General features: G+C 44.0%; 1 protein-coding gene across 2 annotated transcripts in view; it reads left to right on the top strand.

The window, feature by feature from the left end:
• The window catches only part of MAPRE1 (microtubule associated protein RP/EB family member 1), a 28,565-nt gene extending 15,354 nt beyond the window's left edge, over positions 1-13,211 (top strand). For both annotated transcript variants that reach the window (XM_044263241.1, XM_044263242.1), the window contains exons 4-7: positions 628-835; positions 3,489-3,610; positions 9,725-9,877; positions 11,468-13,211. In XM_044263241.1, coding sequence (XP_044119176.1) covers positions 628-835; positions 3,489-3,610; positions 9,725-9,877; positions 11,468-11,524 — 540 coding nt within the window. In that variant the 3' untranslated portion in view covers positions 11,525-13,211. The remainder of the gene's footprint in view (positions 1-627; positions 836-3,488; positions 3,611-9,724; positions 9,878-11,467) is intronic.
• The last annotated feature ends 3,986 nt before the right edge of the window (positions 13,212-17,197 follow it).

Genomic DNA, 17,197 nt, shown 5'->3' with positions numbered 1-17,197 from the left:
AGGCATCCTGTGGAGCAGGGAACCTGATGCGAGACTTGATCCCAGGACCCTGGGAACGTGACCCAAGCCAAAGGCAGACCCTTAACGACCCGAGCCACCTTGGCGCCCCACCTTCACCTGTTTTTAAGTCAGAAATTTACCCCCCCCACCCTTCTTTTTTCTTGATGAAATTTTTTTCCAGCTTTTTTGAGATATGATTGACAAGACAGAATTTTCTTTAACACAGTTCACTGTAGGTACCTGTGGTTGGTTTGTGCTCTGGGTTTCCTACTTGGTGATGGGCACTGTGGCCATGCAAGTTGCCTGGGAGATTTACTCTTCAGTGGAATGAATGTCTTATGATGTGCTTGGAATGTGTGTATGTGATTAATGTATAATATGTGTTATTTTGCATTTCTGATTCCTTTTGATGGGGGGGTTGGCAGGTCTAAGTACTTTGTGGAAGGCAAACTGTTTGAAACTTGCTCTATAAACTTTCAGGGTCTTACTTAGCACCAAGTTCTTGCCTCTAAACATTTTTTTTTTCTCCTTTTGGTAGAGCTTTATACTGATTTGATGCATGGACACGTTTGATGCTTGCCAAAAACCTCTTGCTTTGGGCTAAATAGTCTTGGTATTTTTCTGCAGATAATTCCTGTGGACAAATTAGTAAAAGGAAAGTTTCAGGACAATTTTGAATTTGTTCAGTGGTTCAAGAAGTTTTTTGATGCTAACTATGATGGAAAAGACTATGACCCTGTAGCTGCCAGACAAGGTCAAGAAACTGCAGTGGCTCCCTCCCTTGTTGCTCCAGCTCTGAACAAACCGAAGAAACCTCTCAGCTCTAGCAGTGCAGGTAAAACTACAAAACAAAAACACCATTTCCGCATAAGAGTATTCCAAGTATTCGTTAATCATCCATTCAGCCTTCAGCCAGAGGGTTTTGAGCCCCATAAACTTAGGGAGATTAAGGAGCATAATCCCAGCCTTGTGGCAGGATTATGATTGTGGCATCAGGCAGACCTCTGTTTGTTCCTAGGTCTCTCTAGCCCTGTTTAAGCCACTTTATCTCTTCCCCACAGTTTCTTCCTCTGTAAAATGGGAATTTTGGTATTTGCCCCAGAGGGTTGTTCTTGAGGTTTGAATGAATTACTTTATGTAATGTTGCCAGTACTCTTTAGTTGTATGGGCTAGAAATTCCTCAGGTTAGCTCACAAAAGCGAACTTTAGTTTGAACACAAGGCCTTTTCACAGGGCCCTGAGATGGGAAGTTACAACCAGACTGCAATACCCAGGAAGTGACGGAGATTTCTAGGTCTCTTAGGAACTGTGTTTGGCTCTCTGCATCATCATTCTGTCTGCAGACCAGCTTCCTGTGCTTATTGTGGACTTCCCTGGCCTCTCTAGAATTTGAGCTGCTAAGTGGCTTTGGCTCACTATGATGCCGGCAGAATCTGGGAGGCAGTTTTTAGAGACCTTCTCTAAAAGGTTTTGGCTTGGTAGGTTTCCCAAAACCTCTTTGCAGTTGTGTATTGTGGAACATTTGTATACCTAGGGACAGGGCAGGTGTTCTTCAGATGCTAACTTCTCCTTTTCCAGAAGAGGAAAGAATATTACTTAATGAGAGAGAGGCTCAACTATCTGCTAAGTAGAGAGGGGCATTGTGTACTTTCTAATTTTTATAGCTTTATTGAGATATAATTCACTTGCCATACAGTTCACTCATTTAAAATGTACAGTTGAATTCTTTTTAGTGTATTCGCAGATATGTTCAGCTATCACCATAACCAATTTTAGTACGTTTTTGTTACTCCCTAAAAGAAACCTTGTTTGTGTCCCATAGCAGTCACTTCCCATTTTCCCTTAGCTCTTCCCTACCCCCCTCAACCCCAGGCAACCGCTAATCCACTTTGTGGATTTACCTGTTCTGAGTGTTTCACACAAATGGGGTCATACAATATTGGTCTTTGTGTCTGGCTGCTTTAATTTAGCATTATGTTTTCAAGGTTCATCCGTGTCATAGCACCTGTCAGTACTTCATTATTTTTAGTGGCTGAATGGTACTGCATTGTATGACTATACCACATTTTACTTTTTTATTTTAATTTGTTTTGGGAAACAGAGGGAGAGAGAAAGAATCTTCAGCAGACTCCATGCCCAGTGTGGAGCCTGATGTGGGGCTTGTTCTCACAAGAAAACGAGAGAACACTGAGATCATGAGCTGAAATCAAGAGTCAAACGCTTAACTGGCTGAGCCGCCCAGGGGCCCCCACATTTTATTTATTCTTTAGCTGATGATCATTTGGGTTGTTCCCCCGCTTGAACTGTTAGGAATAGTGCTGCTTTGAACATTCCTATACAAGTTTCTGTGTGGGCCTGTATTTTCATTTCTCTTGGGTATAAATCCAAAGATACCTACTTATGGAGCACAATTTTTGTGTCATATGGTTCCTCTGTTAAACCTTTTACAGAACTACCTGAGTCTTTTCCAAAGTGGCTGCACTGTTTTATATTCCCATCAGTAGAGTGTGAGGGTTCTGATTTCTCCAGATACTTAGTGCTTAGCTTGCTAGAATGGGGATCTGCATAGATGCTGGGAACAGGCAAGTGGAGATTTGCAGTAAGCATTTAATCTTGGGGATAAAGATATACTAGAGATCACCCAGAGGAAGTGCCTGTATCTGCAGGTGAAAGCCTTACAGTTATTAAACATTTTGGGGTGTCAGGAAGATCAGATATTTCTAAGCCTGGCATCATGTACAGCTTTACAGAATAATTGCTAAAGAAATGATTAAAATCACGAACCATAAATTTACCTCAAGGTAGCCTGTTCTTGATTATTCTTGATTGTTTTAACCACACTACTCTTTCCTTACTTTGTCAGCTTTTGGCTCTATTCACAGAGAAGTCTTTAAGTCCTAGTCAGGGTGCTGCTTTCCTCTCCTAACCCTCCCAACCTCCTTTTACAAGGTGAGCAAGATGCAGGTTTTGAGGTAACAAGTGGTAAGATCAGTCTGCCACCCTTCTCTTCCCAAGCCAAGGAGTTTGAGGTTCTAAGATGGGGGACATCTTACTTTCCAGATGGGAGACGTTGGGCACCCAGCAGCAGCTGGGACTGTGAGCCCACTCGTGGCATGAAGTTTGTCTTTGCTCCACGAAGTTACCCTCTGTGTGGATTTGGTTGGAGCTAGGTTAAGGTAGATTGTTGGTGTGTGCCAGAAGGACTGTGTTGCTTTCAGATGATAGTGCTCTTTACCCCAGCAGAAGAAAGACCTCACAGAGGGACTCCTTCCCAGCACAAAAGATGGTGGCTAAAATTGGTACTTAACTCTGCTGCCATAGAAACCGTTCTGGGCAAACACGGGAGTGCGGTCTTGCATGCTGGGCTCTCGACCTTGGGTCCCTGCACCGCACAGCTGTGGAGGGCCATTGGTCACAGGCTCCTCTTGTCTGGTGGGGTTTTTATCTTGAAGTTTCTCTTCTTAAAAAAAGCTCTGCTGCTCTCTCAGCTCCACAGAGGCCCATTGCAACACACAGAACTACTGCAACCCCTAAGACTGGCCCGGGTGTGGTGCGAAAGAACCCTGGTGTGGGCAACGGGGATGATGAAGCAGCCGAACTGATGCAGCAGGTAGGCACCGCCTCTGTCCGAGACAGGAATCGCTTCAGGAGAAAAGGTGCTGGGCATCCCTGACCAGGGGGAGGCTTGTCTGTGTGCTTGGAGGAAGGCCTGCCTTGTCCCCCTGCTGAAGCAGTCCTCCGTGTGAGTTGTGAGCACTTTGGGTGCTGTGTGGGAGCTGGGAGTGTGGGGGTGTGGGTGGAAGAGTGGGATCGGGCGTGTCTAAGATGTGTAGTGTGACAGAAGCCGGTGTCTTTGGAAACCCGCCTGTACAGTAGAACCGTGTCAAAGAATCTCTGGAATCTTCGGAACACCTCTCAGCGTTCTGTGGGATTCACAGAGTGTCTCTTGAATTTTGGCTCCGACAGAAGATAAAAGAGAGTTTCTTTCTAAATAGTAAAAAAGATTCTGCGGTGTCTGTGCTGAAATCCTGGGTCACTAGAGATCTAAGTTAGAGTGGAACTGGTGTGGAAAGCTCTTCTGTTCTTATTTGTTCTGTGATTTGGAATGTATGCTTCAGGATTAAATATCCTGAAGGTACTTAGCAGAGGTCTCTGGATCTGAACAAAATTTAGACTTAGACATTTTTTCACCAACCCTTATAGTTTTGTTTGTTTGCTTTTGGGTGATTTTCTTCATTAATTCCAGTTTTAAACTCAAGGATGCTCTATGATTCCTGTGTGTTTGGAATTGAATCCTTTCACTTTCCTGAAAGCCAAGTCCTAAAACCTAGGGGCAGTGGCCTCACTTGAACCTGGAACCTCTTGTGACCCTAGCCCTGCTCCTAGGAGATCAGGACCTAAGAGCCTGCCCAGAGACGATATTTGTTTGTTTTGTTGTTGTTGTTGTTTCTTTGTTAGTTTTAAAGATTTATTTATTTGACAGACAGAGACCATAAGCGGGGGGGCGGGGGTAGCGGGGGTAGCTGGCTCCCTGCTGAGCAGAGAGCCTGATGCAGGGTTCCATCCCAGAACCCTGAGACCATGACCTGAGCTGAAGGCAGAGGCTTAACCCACTGAACCACCCAGGCACCCCTGTGTTTTTTTTGTTTTTTCAGTCTTTTTTTTAAAAGATTTTTTATTTCTTTATTTGACAGACAAAGATCACAAGTAGGCAGAGAGGCAGGCAGAGAGAGAAGAGGAAGCAGGCTCCCCGCCAAGCAGAGAGCCTGACAGCAGGGCTCCATCCCAGGACCCTGGGATCATGACCCGAGCTGAAGGCAGAAGCCCTAACCCAACCGAGCCACCCAGGCCCCCCTTTTTTCAGTCTTTTGATTTGTGTGTACCCTGTGCTTCTAGGTGCTGATGTTAAGGTACCTTATCTGGGCCACCATCCCCATTAGTGTGGCTGCCTTGAGTACCCTCTGGGGACTGTCACTGTGAAGTACAGAAATCCTGGAGAGTAAGGAGACTGCACTGTAACGTCGGTTTCTAGGCAAGGATGTGCACAGGAAGCATTAGGGAAGAAGAGTGTTGCTAATCCCAAGGCTGGGTGGCCAGCCCGGGCTTCTTGTACTCTCTAGGATAAGATGCAGCGGATTCTGTGGGACTGCTGCTCTTGGCACAGCTAATGTCCTGTGTGGTGGGGCACAGGTTTTGGGTTGTATAGATTTGGGGATTTTTCTGGCTCTGTTGCTTATATTTGGGGCAAGTCTGTTAACCTCTCTGAACTTACGGTGTTGTGTGAAGTGGGCCTAATACTTTGCTCATAGTAGTTGAGCTGATGTTAAGTCAGGTCTCTGGAATGGCATCTGGGATAAAAGAGGAAAATGGCGGGACGCCTGGGTGGCTCAGTTGGTTAAGCAGCTGCCTTCGGCTCAGGTCATGATCCCAGTGTCCTGGGATCGAGTCCCACATTGGGCTCCTTGCTCAGCAGGGAGCCTGCTTCTCCCTCTGCCTCTGCCTGCCATTCTGTCTGCTTGTGCTCTCTCCCTCTCTCTCTCTGATAAATAAATTAAAAAATTAAAAAAAAAAAAAAGAGGAAAATGGCTGTGGATAAAAAACAGTTGAGAGGGGTGCATGGGTGGCTCAGTGAGTTAAGCCACTGCCTTCGGCTTAGGTCATGATCTCAGGGTCCTGGGATCGAGTCCCACATCGGACTCTCTGCTTGGCAGGGAGCCTGCTTCCCTCTCTCTCTCTGCCTGCCTCTCCATCTACTTGGGATCTCTCTCTGTCAAATAAATAAATAAAATCTTAAAAAAAAAAACAAAAACCAGTTGTGATTATTATGGTTCTTGTCCATGGTCTTGATAGAGCAAAATAGATTCTGGAGTGTCTTTTTTAAAAAGTTCACACGAGTCAGATTGTCTTCACAAATGTTAATAATAAAAACAAGAATAACGGACATTTTTAGAGTGGTTTGCCCTTGTTCTAGTGAGTACTTCACTTCTGCATTAGCCCTGTGAGGTCTCACAGATAGGGACAGTGTGGCTGGGGAGGTTAAAATGACTTGCCTGGAGGGTGGAGTCAGCTGCCCAAGCCCTGTCTCCAGAGTACTGAGGCTTTTTTTTTTTTTTTTTAAGATTTTATTTATTTGACAGAGATCACAAGTAGGCAGAGAGGCAGGCAGAGAGAGAGAGGAGGAAGCAGGCTCCCCGCTGAGCAGAGAGCCCGACGCGGGACTCGATCCCAGGACCCCGAGACCACGACCCGAGCCGAAGGCAGCGGCCTAACCCACTGAGCCACCCAGGCACCCCAGAGTACTGAGGCTTGCACAGGCTTTCCTTTTTTTGTTTTTTTGTTTTTTTGTTTTTTGTTAATACGAAGGATTTTTTTTTTTTAGGTTTTCTCCAGGCTGCCGGGGTCCTTATCTGTAACACTCTGTTACTGACTCCCTTGGCTCTTTCACCTGGTCTGTCTGGTCTCTTGGAAGTATTTGAATTTGTGGCCTTTGACAGAGGTGTGGAGGTCTGGGAGATGTAAATGATGTGCGAAATAGAGCCAGACCAGCTTTTTAGGGCAAGAGGACAGCGGTGTATTCTACATGGATTACCTCATGCAGCAATTCTGCATTCTTAAGGCATCCTGGAGTTTACTTTGAGTTGATTTGAGTCCAGAGCAGTACTGTTCAGAAATGTGAGGCTCATACATAATTTAAAATTTTCTAGTAGCCACGTTTAAAAAGGGGGAAAAGAAAAACATGAAATTTCTTCTAATAACCCATTACCCAATGTATCCAAAGTATTACCATTTTAACATGGAACCAATACAAGTAATCGTCAATGAGATACTTTATGCTTGAAGACCGTACTAGGTTTTTGAAATCCAGTGTGTATTTGTGTGTATTTAATATTTGCCGCCTGTCTCAATTGCATTGGCCACATTTCAAGTACCCAGATAGCTACTTGAGGCTCCTAGCTACTCTGTTGGCCTGTGTAGGTCCAAAGCATTCTTCTTAGGTTTCCTAGGTTATAGCTATTACTTTACTACAAGAGAAGGTTTGAGAGTGGCATTGATTACTAGCCACAGAGTTTTAACATTCTCCTAGGTAAGCATTTAGAGGAATGGGCAGCGAAAGCCAGTGACATTTAGTGTATACTCTCTGTTTCTTGTGGAGATGTATATATATATATATATATTTTTTTTTTTTTTTTAGATTTTTATTTATTTATTTGACAGAGATCACAAGTAGGCAGAGAGGCAGGCAGAGAGAGAGGAGGGGAAGCAGGCTCCCTGCTGAGCAGAGAGCCCGATGCGGGCCTCGATTCCAGGACCCTGAGATCATGACCTGAGCTGAAGGCAGAGGCTTAACCCACTGAGCCACCCAGGTGCCCCTCTTGTGGATATATCTCATTGAACGATATCATGGAGGAAGCCTGCTTTGGCCCCTCAGTGGGGCCCAGAAGGCTGAGTTCTGGTGCCCTTGATGATGTGTAGGCCAAGGAAGTTGGAGTGGGTTTGTGAGGAAGGCACTAGTGAACCATGAGTGATGGACTCCAAAATGTAGCATACCTTTTGACTTCCCTTTACTCCCAAGTCACTAATGTGATTAGTAGGCCTCTTCCCTGGCTCTTGGTTCTTAGAACTCAAGATTTAAGGCAGCTTCCTACTGCTGGGGCTGGTCGGCTCTCTCCCTCCTCCCCCTTTTTAAAAGATTTATTTATTTTAGGGTGAGCTTGGGGAGGGGCAGAGCGAGAAAGAGGATCTGAAGTGGTTTCCGCGCAGAGCCTGATGCAGGGCTCGATCTCACCCTGAGACCATGACCTGAGCTGAAATCAAGAGTCTGACTCTTAAACTGACTGAGCCACCCAGGTGCTCCAGTCTTGCCCTTCTATCTTCTATCCTGTCTCAAACTCCACTTTGTGGCTGATAGTTTTATTTCTATACATGGTTGTTTAATTATTTATGTTATATTTATTTCATTGAAATTCTCAGTTTGTTTTTTCTTTTTTAAAGATTTTATCCATTCATTTGACAGAGCGAGAGAGGGAACACAAGCAGGGGGGAGTGGGAGAGGGAGAAGCAGACTTCCTGCCGAGCAGGGAGCCTGATGGAGGGCTTGATCCCGGGACCCCAGGACCCGAGCTGAAGGCAAACGCTTAATGACTGAGCCACCTAGGCGCCCCTGAAAGTCTGTTTAGAACCTTGATTCTGGTTTGGTCTCTTCAGGCCTTTGATGATGAACATTGAAATTAAGTAATTGACAGAATGGTCCTGGTGGTTCCGGACACCATCTCTGGATGCTTCTTGACTGCAGCTTATGAAGAGGAGTTTTCTTCCATCCTCGGACAGGACTTGATCCCTTTGGCTATCTCTGGCTTCCTTGTGAGGCCATGGAGGAGCTAAAGCAGCTGTTTGCTTCAGTTTTTGCAGCTGGTTCAGAAGGTTGGACTAGATGATGATGTCTGTGGTGCCCTTCTGGCTCTCAAAATTCCCTGCTGCCTGAATTGCGCTCAGTATCTGCACCTTTGTTTTCCTAGCTCGGCCTTCCCTGTGGCCCCAACCTGTACTTGAGCAGTACTGTTCAAGAGGAATAGAACGCAAACCAGAAATGTGAGGCATATACATAATTTAAAATTTTCTAGTAGCCACGTTTAAAAAAAGGGAAAAGAAAACCATGAAATTTCTTCTAATAACCCGTTACCCAATGTATCCAAAGTATTACCATTTTAACATATAACTAATACATATAATTGTCAGTGAGATACTTTATATTTGAAGACAGTACATAAAACCCCAGGATTTTATGCTTTGTGGTATGCCATGTAATTTGTATTTCAGTGAGAGTTAAATCAAATTCACATGTCATAGAGTTGAATATACTGTAATGAAGATGTGCGCTGTGCTTAAAATATAAAGGGCCATGAGAGTTCTTATGACATTTGTCACTGTTGGCTAAATAGAGTCCTGGCCTAGGCACTGAGATTTAATTGTTCACTGGCCTTTTGTGGGAATTAAACCCCTCAGCAGGAGAATTTTTTAGCACATGTGGTGAGCTGGCGAGAAGCTTGGTGGAGTCTGCTGGGTCTGCTCCCTGCCTATGTGTCTTCTCTCCCTTTTGAAATTCTCTTGGGAGAGAGGGCCAGGACCTTCTCTTCTTTTGAGTCACGGAGTGCTCCCCCCATCTCCAATCTAAGGTGGCCCCGTGAGAACCACTGAGTTCTCCATGCCAGGGTCACTCTCACTTCTAGCTGTCTTTGGCTAACAGTAGTCATCTGTAGGCAGTCTTCCTCTCCTGCCTTGCCATTTCTATCCTGCTTCTCTGGACTAGACCCTCTCTTTCCATTGACCTCTGCATGCAGAAAGACCTGGATTTCACTGACCAGTGCCTTGATAAGGACTCAGTTTATGCTTGTTAGCCACTTTGCTGGGCTGGGTTGTGGGTTCTGCCTCTGTATTTGTCTCAGAAATCCAGAGTTTTTCTCCTTGAACTTTTCTCAATCCCTGAGAAGTTCCTCATGATTCCTGGTGTAGCCTGCCTCTTCCCGGGAAGCGTTATAGTCAGGGTGGCCATGAACAAGCCTACGTTATTTATCTGAAGCTGAAGAAAATTGATACTAAACAGAAGTGGGTTTTGATCCATGTTAGTGTGATGGAAGACCACGTCTTCGTTTGGCTTAGCGGTTTGTCTGATATGTTATTGGTATGTAAATGCTGAGTATCTCACCCTTTCCAATGTCTTATGCAGGTCAACGTATTGAAACTTACTGTCGAAGACTTGGAGAAAGAAAGAGATTTCTACTTTGGAAAGCTAAGGAACATTGAATTGATTTGCCAGGAGAACGAGGGGGAGAACAACCCTGTATTGCAGAGGATCGTGGACATTCTCTATGCCACAGATGTACGTGTTGACACCAGGATATTTTTGCCTTTTTTCCAGACAAAGTTAATTTTATCTGGTTGTTTTCAGCAAACTCAGTGCTAGTGCTTGTCCTGTTCCAGGATAGCAATTCATCAAAAGACTTTGACCTCTCAGAGTCATTCAGAGGTCATCTCTGCTCAGCCTCAGCCTCTGCCTTGAGGTCTGTGAGCTTTGAGGCAGGAATAGGACAAGGAGATGGCTGGCTTGCCCAGATTCTGTGGTTTATGGCCGCTGATCGGTGATGAGTGCCACAAAATGCTCTGAACCCCACCATCCCCGCTCCACCCCCTGCAACTTAGACCTCTCAGCTCCATTTTATCAGGCCCCCTGGCATGACCTGGGAACCACGCTCATGGCCTTTTTTGATGTCCCCTGCCCGTAGTTGTCGGATTGTGTCTTTGTTCCTCCTGCCCTGGAGTGTGCCGGTTCCCATTTCCTCTCAGTACTTTATGGTCTTGGGATCCATGTGTATTATTACACAGCTGAATCTGCTGATATTAATCATGACATGCTAGCTGATCAGGGAAGACTGATTTTTCCCTACATTTAGGATTTGGTATCTTGCTATGCCCATTGTTTAGTGGCTTTGCTTATTTATAAATCTGCACACCTAGTAAGGTCTATAGGATCAGGTTACAGTGTATAAGTGTTTTATAGTATGCATGACAGTATGCAAATATAAGGAAATATTGATATTGTCGTTAACACTGTTCTCTAAATATGCCAAGTGAATTTCAGGGATGAAGACAGATGACTGAAAAGATGGTACTTTGTTCAGTAAATCCTTATTCTGGGCTTGCTCTTTGCCAGCTTCAGTGAAACAAAGATGATGAAGATATAGGGGTCCTTGGTCTAGTCTCAGTATTATTTTAGTGGCGTTCTATCTTAAGTAAATTCAGCTGTAGAGATTTAGTTGAAGAAAAAAACCGTGGTGGTCAAAGGGGAAGTCTGATTTTTATGGTGCTGTAGCCGTTATCACATGCCAGAATGCCCTAGAGTGTGTGTGAGGTGGAAGCCGCAAATCAGCTGTGTCCTGTACCATTAATGTTGGATCAGTGTTGGCAACTACTGTGGGATTATGAGTGTTTTGGGTAAACCCACAATACCCACAGTGGCATGCATGGTCCTTAAGTGCCATCAGAGGAAGGTGTAAAGAAAAGTTGGCTCTGTAGACAGCTTATTGCAAGGAGATTGCGTGGTACTGAACTTTTGTGATGACTTCAGGGGTTTTTTAAAATGACCTTATTGATTGACGTAATGGCGTAATGAACTGTACCTATTTAAGTACAACTTGATGTGTGAAATCATCACCATAATCAACATAATTAAGAAATCCACTTTTGAGGATAAGTTTATGCTTAGTTTTTGCCTTTTGTGAGATGTGTTTCCACTGTCTAATAAAGTGGTGGTCACGTGGCCTTGTGCTAGTAAATGTCAAATGTGCGGTAGAGATAGGAAGAGCCGTTGACTTTGAGAGGCTGTAAATACGAGGGAAGTGGCCCTACGGTAGAAACTAATCCTTCATTTGGTACTGAGTAATAGCTTTTCCCTCTCATCTTCCCATTTTAGGAAGGCTTTGTGATACCTGATGAAGGGGGCCCACAGGAGGAACAAGAAGAGTACTAACAGCCTGGACCAGCAGAGCAACATCCGAATTCTTCACTCCAAATCATGTGCTTAACTGTAAAATACCCCCTTTTATTATTCTTAGAGGACTCACTGGTTTCTTTTCATGAGCAAACAGTACCTCTTCTTAAAGTGCACTTTGCAGAAGTTTCACCCCATTTCCAATGAGTTTGAGTTAGGAGCTTTTACCCTGTAGCAGAGCAGTATTAACATCTAGTTGGGTCACCTGGGGAACAAAGAGGCTGACCATGGGGCTCACCGAGTGGACGCTGGTAACACTGATTGCTGGAGAAGGTGTTTTTATGTGATACACTGAGGTGGAGACCTCAGAGAAATGTAAAGACTGATTTGAATTTTAAGCTAATGTGAAATCTTGGCAGAGAACGTTTTAATAAATAAATGCCTTAAGAGTATTTAAAATATGCTTCCATATTTCAAAATAGAAAATGTAACATGACAGGACATTTTCGTGTTTGACATTGTGTCTGGGAAGGAAGGGCCAGACCTCTGGACCTTTGGAATCTGCTGTTCATAGGCCTTGCAGGGTTGCTTGAATCCTCAAAGGCCTAGACCTTGGCCCAAAAGGAGAGTTTAAAAAGTTGCTCTGTAAAGCCATTTGGTGTCCTTGACCAATAGTATCCCTGCTCTAAGAAGCAAGAGGCATTATTGCCTGGATGAATAGAGGGTGTGTTTCAGTCCTGAGATGTTAGAGTCGAAGAGCTTGAATTTCATTGAACATTTCTCTGACGATTTTTCCAGTTACCCCTGAAATTTCTATGTATTGTGTTTTTTGGGAGATGAGGTGTGTCCAGTTTTTAAATCTAACAACTACTTTTGGGGACTTGCCCACATCTCTGGGATTTGAATGCGGGTCATGTCCCATTTTACTGTCTTTTAAGTTTACATTGAACATGTTTCTCTTCTCTGCTCCCCTTGCCCACTGGGGACTCCTCTTTGGCTCCTTAAAGTTTGCTGCTTAGAGTGTAAGTTCACCAGGCAGGTGGTCACGCTGCAAGTTCTTTCTGGACCTCTGGCAAAGGGAGTGACTAGTGAAGGCCATCGCTACCTTGGGATCTGCAAGGCTGGGTGTTCTCGGTACCTGCTGTCCACCGCCCTCCACTGTTATCGGAATACTTTGCCAGTGCACTAATCTCTTTGGAGATAAAATTCGTTAGTGTGTTACTAAATGTTAATTTTCTTTTGCAGAAGATACAGTACCGTGTCTGAATTAATTATTAATATTTAAAATATTTCATTCCTTAACTCTTCCTCATTTGCTTTGCCCCTGGCCTATTCAGTTCCTTTGTTTGGCAGAATTCTGCAAAATGTGTGTCACCCACTACTGAGATTGTTCAGCCCCTGATGTATTTGTATTGATTTGTTCCTGGTGGTAGCTTGTCCTAAAATGTGTGTAGAAAGCAGATATTTTATGATAAAATTGTTGTGTAGTGCATGCTCTGTGTGGAATTCAGAGGAAAACCCAGATTCAGTGATTAACAATGCCAAAAAAATGCAAGTAACTAGCCATTGTTCAAATAACAGTGGTGCTATTTCTCTTTTGTGGCCTTTTAGACTTTTGTTGCCCTAAAATTCCATTTTATTGGGAACCCATTTTCCACCTGGTCTTTCTTGACAGGGTTTTTTTCTACTTTAAACAGTTTCTAAATAAAATTCTGTATTTCAAGAGTGTCATGTCTTCTGAAATTTGTCTTGCCCTGAGTATATTCTTTTAGGTTCAAATGGTAAGATACCGATTCTTCTTTCTTAAATTCAGAGTGATCTTTTCAATCTTTCACTGTTTTTTCAAATGTACTTATTTCTAAGCCTGTTCCTTTTTTCTCCGTTCTTCACATTACATTTCTCAGCCTCCTGCAGTTAGACATTTTCATGCTACTGTGAGAGGTCTTTGAGAAGTCCAAGGCTTGGCCCCGAAGCCTTGAAGCCTTTTCAGGTGGATTCCTCCTGAGAACTACAGCAGGACAGTGCTTGCTGGATGCCATGGGGAGATACTTTCTTCCCCCCAGAAAGTATGTTTCAAAGGCAGTGAACACAGTCTGAATCTATGAAATAACCTGAAATTGTCATTTCCTCCTCCCTTTTAAAATTCTATGCCATAAGAAACGAGTTCAAAAGGAGACTTGCTGCCATTTTCAGTATGAAATAAAGATAAGGGGTAGGAGGTAGTTTCTCTATGATTTTTAGGGTTCTTGCCACAATTATGGATGCTCTATAAACCCAACTTGATGATTTTGCCTAGGGTTAAATCCATATTACTTCCTCTAGAAATTAATGGCACAATACCTTCCTTGAAATGTTGTGTACTTTCAAAAGGAATTTGACACCCCATGTGTTGGCAGTCTACAAGAAGATGCCTCCAGGTGTGCGTGAAGTTGGTGAAGATACTATGGGGTGATGCCAAGTGAGAAGTTATTTTGGAAGGAGTGAAGCTGATCTCTGTGTACCTCTGACCTAAGTCTGACGACCCTGTTCTTTAGGCTGATACCTATAAAATCTTGGTAGGAATAGTTCAGGTTAGGTCATTGGTGCAGTTAACTTGAATAAGCTGTTTGGTTTGCTTGGCGAGTTCTGTGTTGCTTGAGGAGAGGTAAACACATGGGTCCTCTGGCTGGATTGGGATTTAAGATTCACTCAGGCTGGTAGTCCTCAAACTATTGGGCTTCAGAATCACCTGGGGAACTTGAATCTGACACATTTCTAAAGTCCCATCTCCAGAAATTCTGAGTCAGAAGATTAAAAATCTGCATTTTACTGTGTCCCTTACTGTGTCCCAGGCAACCTGGGCTTGATGTAGCCCTCAGATTTGTACTTTGGCCTGCAAGTTCAAGTGTGAATCTGACAGGGCAACATCAGATTTGAGTCCTTGCAGGTCTCTCCTAACTTTGTGATTTCTGAGCTAATTGATCTCTCTCGTCTGACCGCAAAATGGGGATGATGATGTTGGCTGAAGTGCCTTGCTCACTGGGTGCTGCTAGTTGGGATCAGAATGAGCTGCTAGAAAAAGCAGCCACAACGTTAGATGGCCCCGTATGGGTGCTTCAGATCAGCTGACTTTCTTTAGAAGTTCTAGATCTTTGAAAAGTTCAGGACAGAATTTTTGTATCCTGATACAAAATTTTTGTATCTGAAAATTCAGGAGGGCACTGCTTAAGATAGGCTTCAGGTACTTTGTGAAATAAGTAACACATTCCTTTATTGTTTCCTCTTCAGCTAGGTGGTGGTATAGAGGGGTCCAGCTCCTTTAGGCTTTCAGACTATGATTTTCATCCTATTTTTCCCGAGGGAAATTGAAGTCTAACCACACATTTCACCATTTTCCTTGAAATGAAGGTTCAGTTGTGATTCAGTAATTCAGATTCATTGATTTAAAAACTTGTATTTATTTCAAGGTGTACTCTGTAGAATGTAATGTGGTAGACAGGAAGCAGTTTTGCTATAACCGAAGTGACTCCAGAGAAGTTTTTCTTTAAGGAATATTTTACAAGGTTTGGCATAAGGACCTCCTTTTGTGGTGTTTACCACAGTTCACCACAGTTCATGAACACAACCTAGGCTTTAAGTCTGATGAACATAATGAGGTTAGTGCAGGTGACCCACATCTGGCTGGTGTCAACAGAGAGTGTGGCAGTAGAAATAATCGTCCTGAACCACATGGAACCCGAGCCTGTGGTCAGTGCTGATGTAAAATTTAGGACGATGTCCTACTTTTGAGTTCACACAATGCAGGTCAGCTACCAAAGCCTAGAACTTTGTAGATGGTATCAAGAGAGATTTAGAATTGCAGAGTGATTTGTCAGCAGTTGGCAGTTCCATCACATCTTACCTTAAAAAAAAAAAAAAAAAAAGTCTCCCTTTTCCTGGTTTGTTTGGAGTGTTTTCCCCAGTCTGCAGGCATTGTTGGTGGGGAGAAGCTGGGTGCAGGCATGAGGAAGAGGAGGAAGAGGAGTTCATTCTTTTTACTGAGGTCTTCAACTTTCAGTTCTGGTTGTAGAATGAGATTTGGGAAGTTGGTAGGTGTGATTCAGCCCATCTGGGTAAGTCTTAACAGAGCTGGCTTTATGGGTTCTTCCTAGTTTTCCAGTGGGAGCAGAGATGAGTTTCTAAGATTCAGCCTTAATGTGTGACTCAAAAAATTGCAATGTAGACTACTAAATAAGTCCAGGGTTAAACTGTACAAGTGTGCAGACTGAATATATAAAAGGAGTGTGTGACTAGAGTCCTCTGATCTTTACCAAAATGAATGAGGGAGTCAGTGCTGTGGTTGGGAGGCCAGGGACCAGCGATGGAGACCGTGGTCCTCCTCCAGGCCTGTATCCCAGGTCTCCAGAGCACAGCTTTTCATTGGCTCAGTGGGGCTCAGTGGCTCAAGGGTGGTTTCACTCAAGATCTTTTTTGGACCAGAGAGAATTACTTAGGTTTGTGAAAAGCTGATAGGATACTGGAGCAGAAAAGAATGGAGGAGTGCCTAGTTCTGGCAAATGATGCCCCAGGGCTTAGTTTTCATCAGGAGAGGGACAGCTTTGGTTCAGAGAAAAGCACAATGTTGTTGTTGTTGTTGTCTTAGCACAATGTTTCTCAGCATCAGCTACATACACTTTGAAAGTTTGAGAAAATTCTCACAATGAAATTGTGAAGTATAACTTCTGTGTGTGTGTGTGTGTGTGTGTGTGTGTGTATGTGTGTGTGTTTTTAAGATTTTATTTATTTGACAGGGAACACAAGCAGGGGGCATTGGAGAGGGAGAAGCAGGCTCCCCGTGGAGCAGGGAGCCCCAATGTGGGGCTTGATCCCAGGACCCTGAGATCATGACCTGAGTGGAAGGCAGACACTTAATGACTGAGCCACCCAGGCGCCCAACTTCTGTGTTTTAATTAATGTTTTGACTCTAGGGTAGCCTGGGTAGTTTAGTTGGTTAAGCATCTGACTCCTGATTTCAGCTCAGGTCATTTTTTGGTTTGTTTGTTTGTTTGTTTAAGAGAGGGAGAGAAAGGTAGGAAGGGACGGAGGGGGAGAGAGAGAAAGAATCCCAAGCAGGCTCCATGCCCAGTGTAGAGCCTGATACGGAGCCCAAGGCGGAAGCTCCATCTCTCCCAACCCTGAGATCATGACCTGAACCGAGACCAAGAATTGGTCACCTAACCGACTGGGCCACCCAGGTGCACCTCAGTTCAGGTCTTGATCTCAGAGTTCTGAGTTCAAACTCTGCATCGAGCTCCATGCTGGGCATGGAGCCTCCATTAAAAAACAAAACAAAAAAGTTTGACTCTGAAAGAAGCAATTTTGATAGAAGTCACAAATGGTTCAACGTGTGTTTGGCTGCAGGCTGCGGGGAGAGCTTTGCTCATACAGCAGTCCCACCTTATCTGCAGGAGACACATTTCCAGGACCCCCAGTGGATGCCTGCAACTGCAGCTAGTACTGATCCCTTCCTACACTACCTTTTTTTTTTTTTCCTATACAGACATATTTATGATAAAATAATTTATAAATTAGGCACAGTAAGAGATTAGCAACAATAGAGCAAGTGGAACAGTGTACTGTTCCGTGAATGTGGTCTCAGAGGATGTCAGCATCCCATCCTCCCCCCTTCTTGTGATGATTTGAGATGATGCAACCCCTGCATGTAGATGCAAAGTCAGATGAATGACACAGGCA

The sequence above is a fragment of the Neovison vison genome, chromosome 8, assembly GCF_020171115.1.
Source record: "Neovison vison isolate M4711 chromosome 8, ASM_NN_V1, whole genome shotgun sequence".
Lineage (NCBI taxonomy): Eukaryota > Metazoa > Chordata > Mammalia > Carnivora > Mustelidae > Neogale > Neogale vison.
The sequence above is the reverse complement of the archived record's forward strand: the minus strand, read 5'-3'. Positions and strand labels throughout refer to the sequence as shown.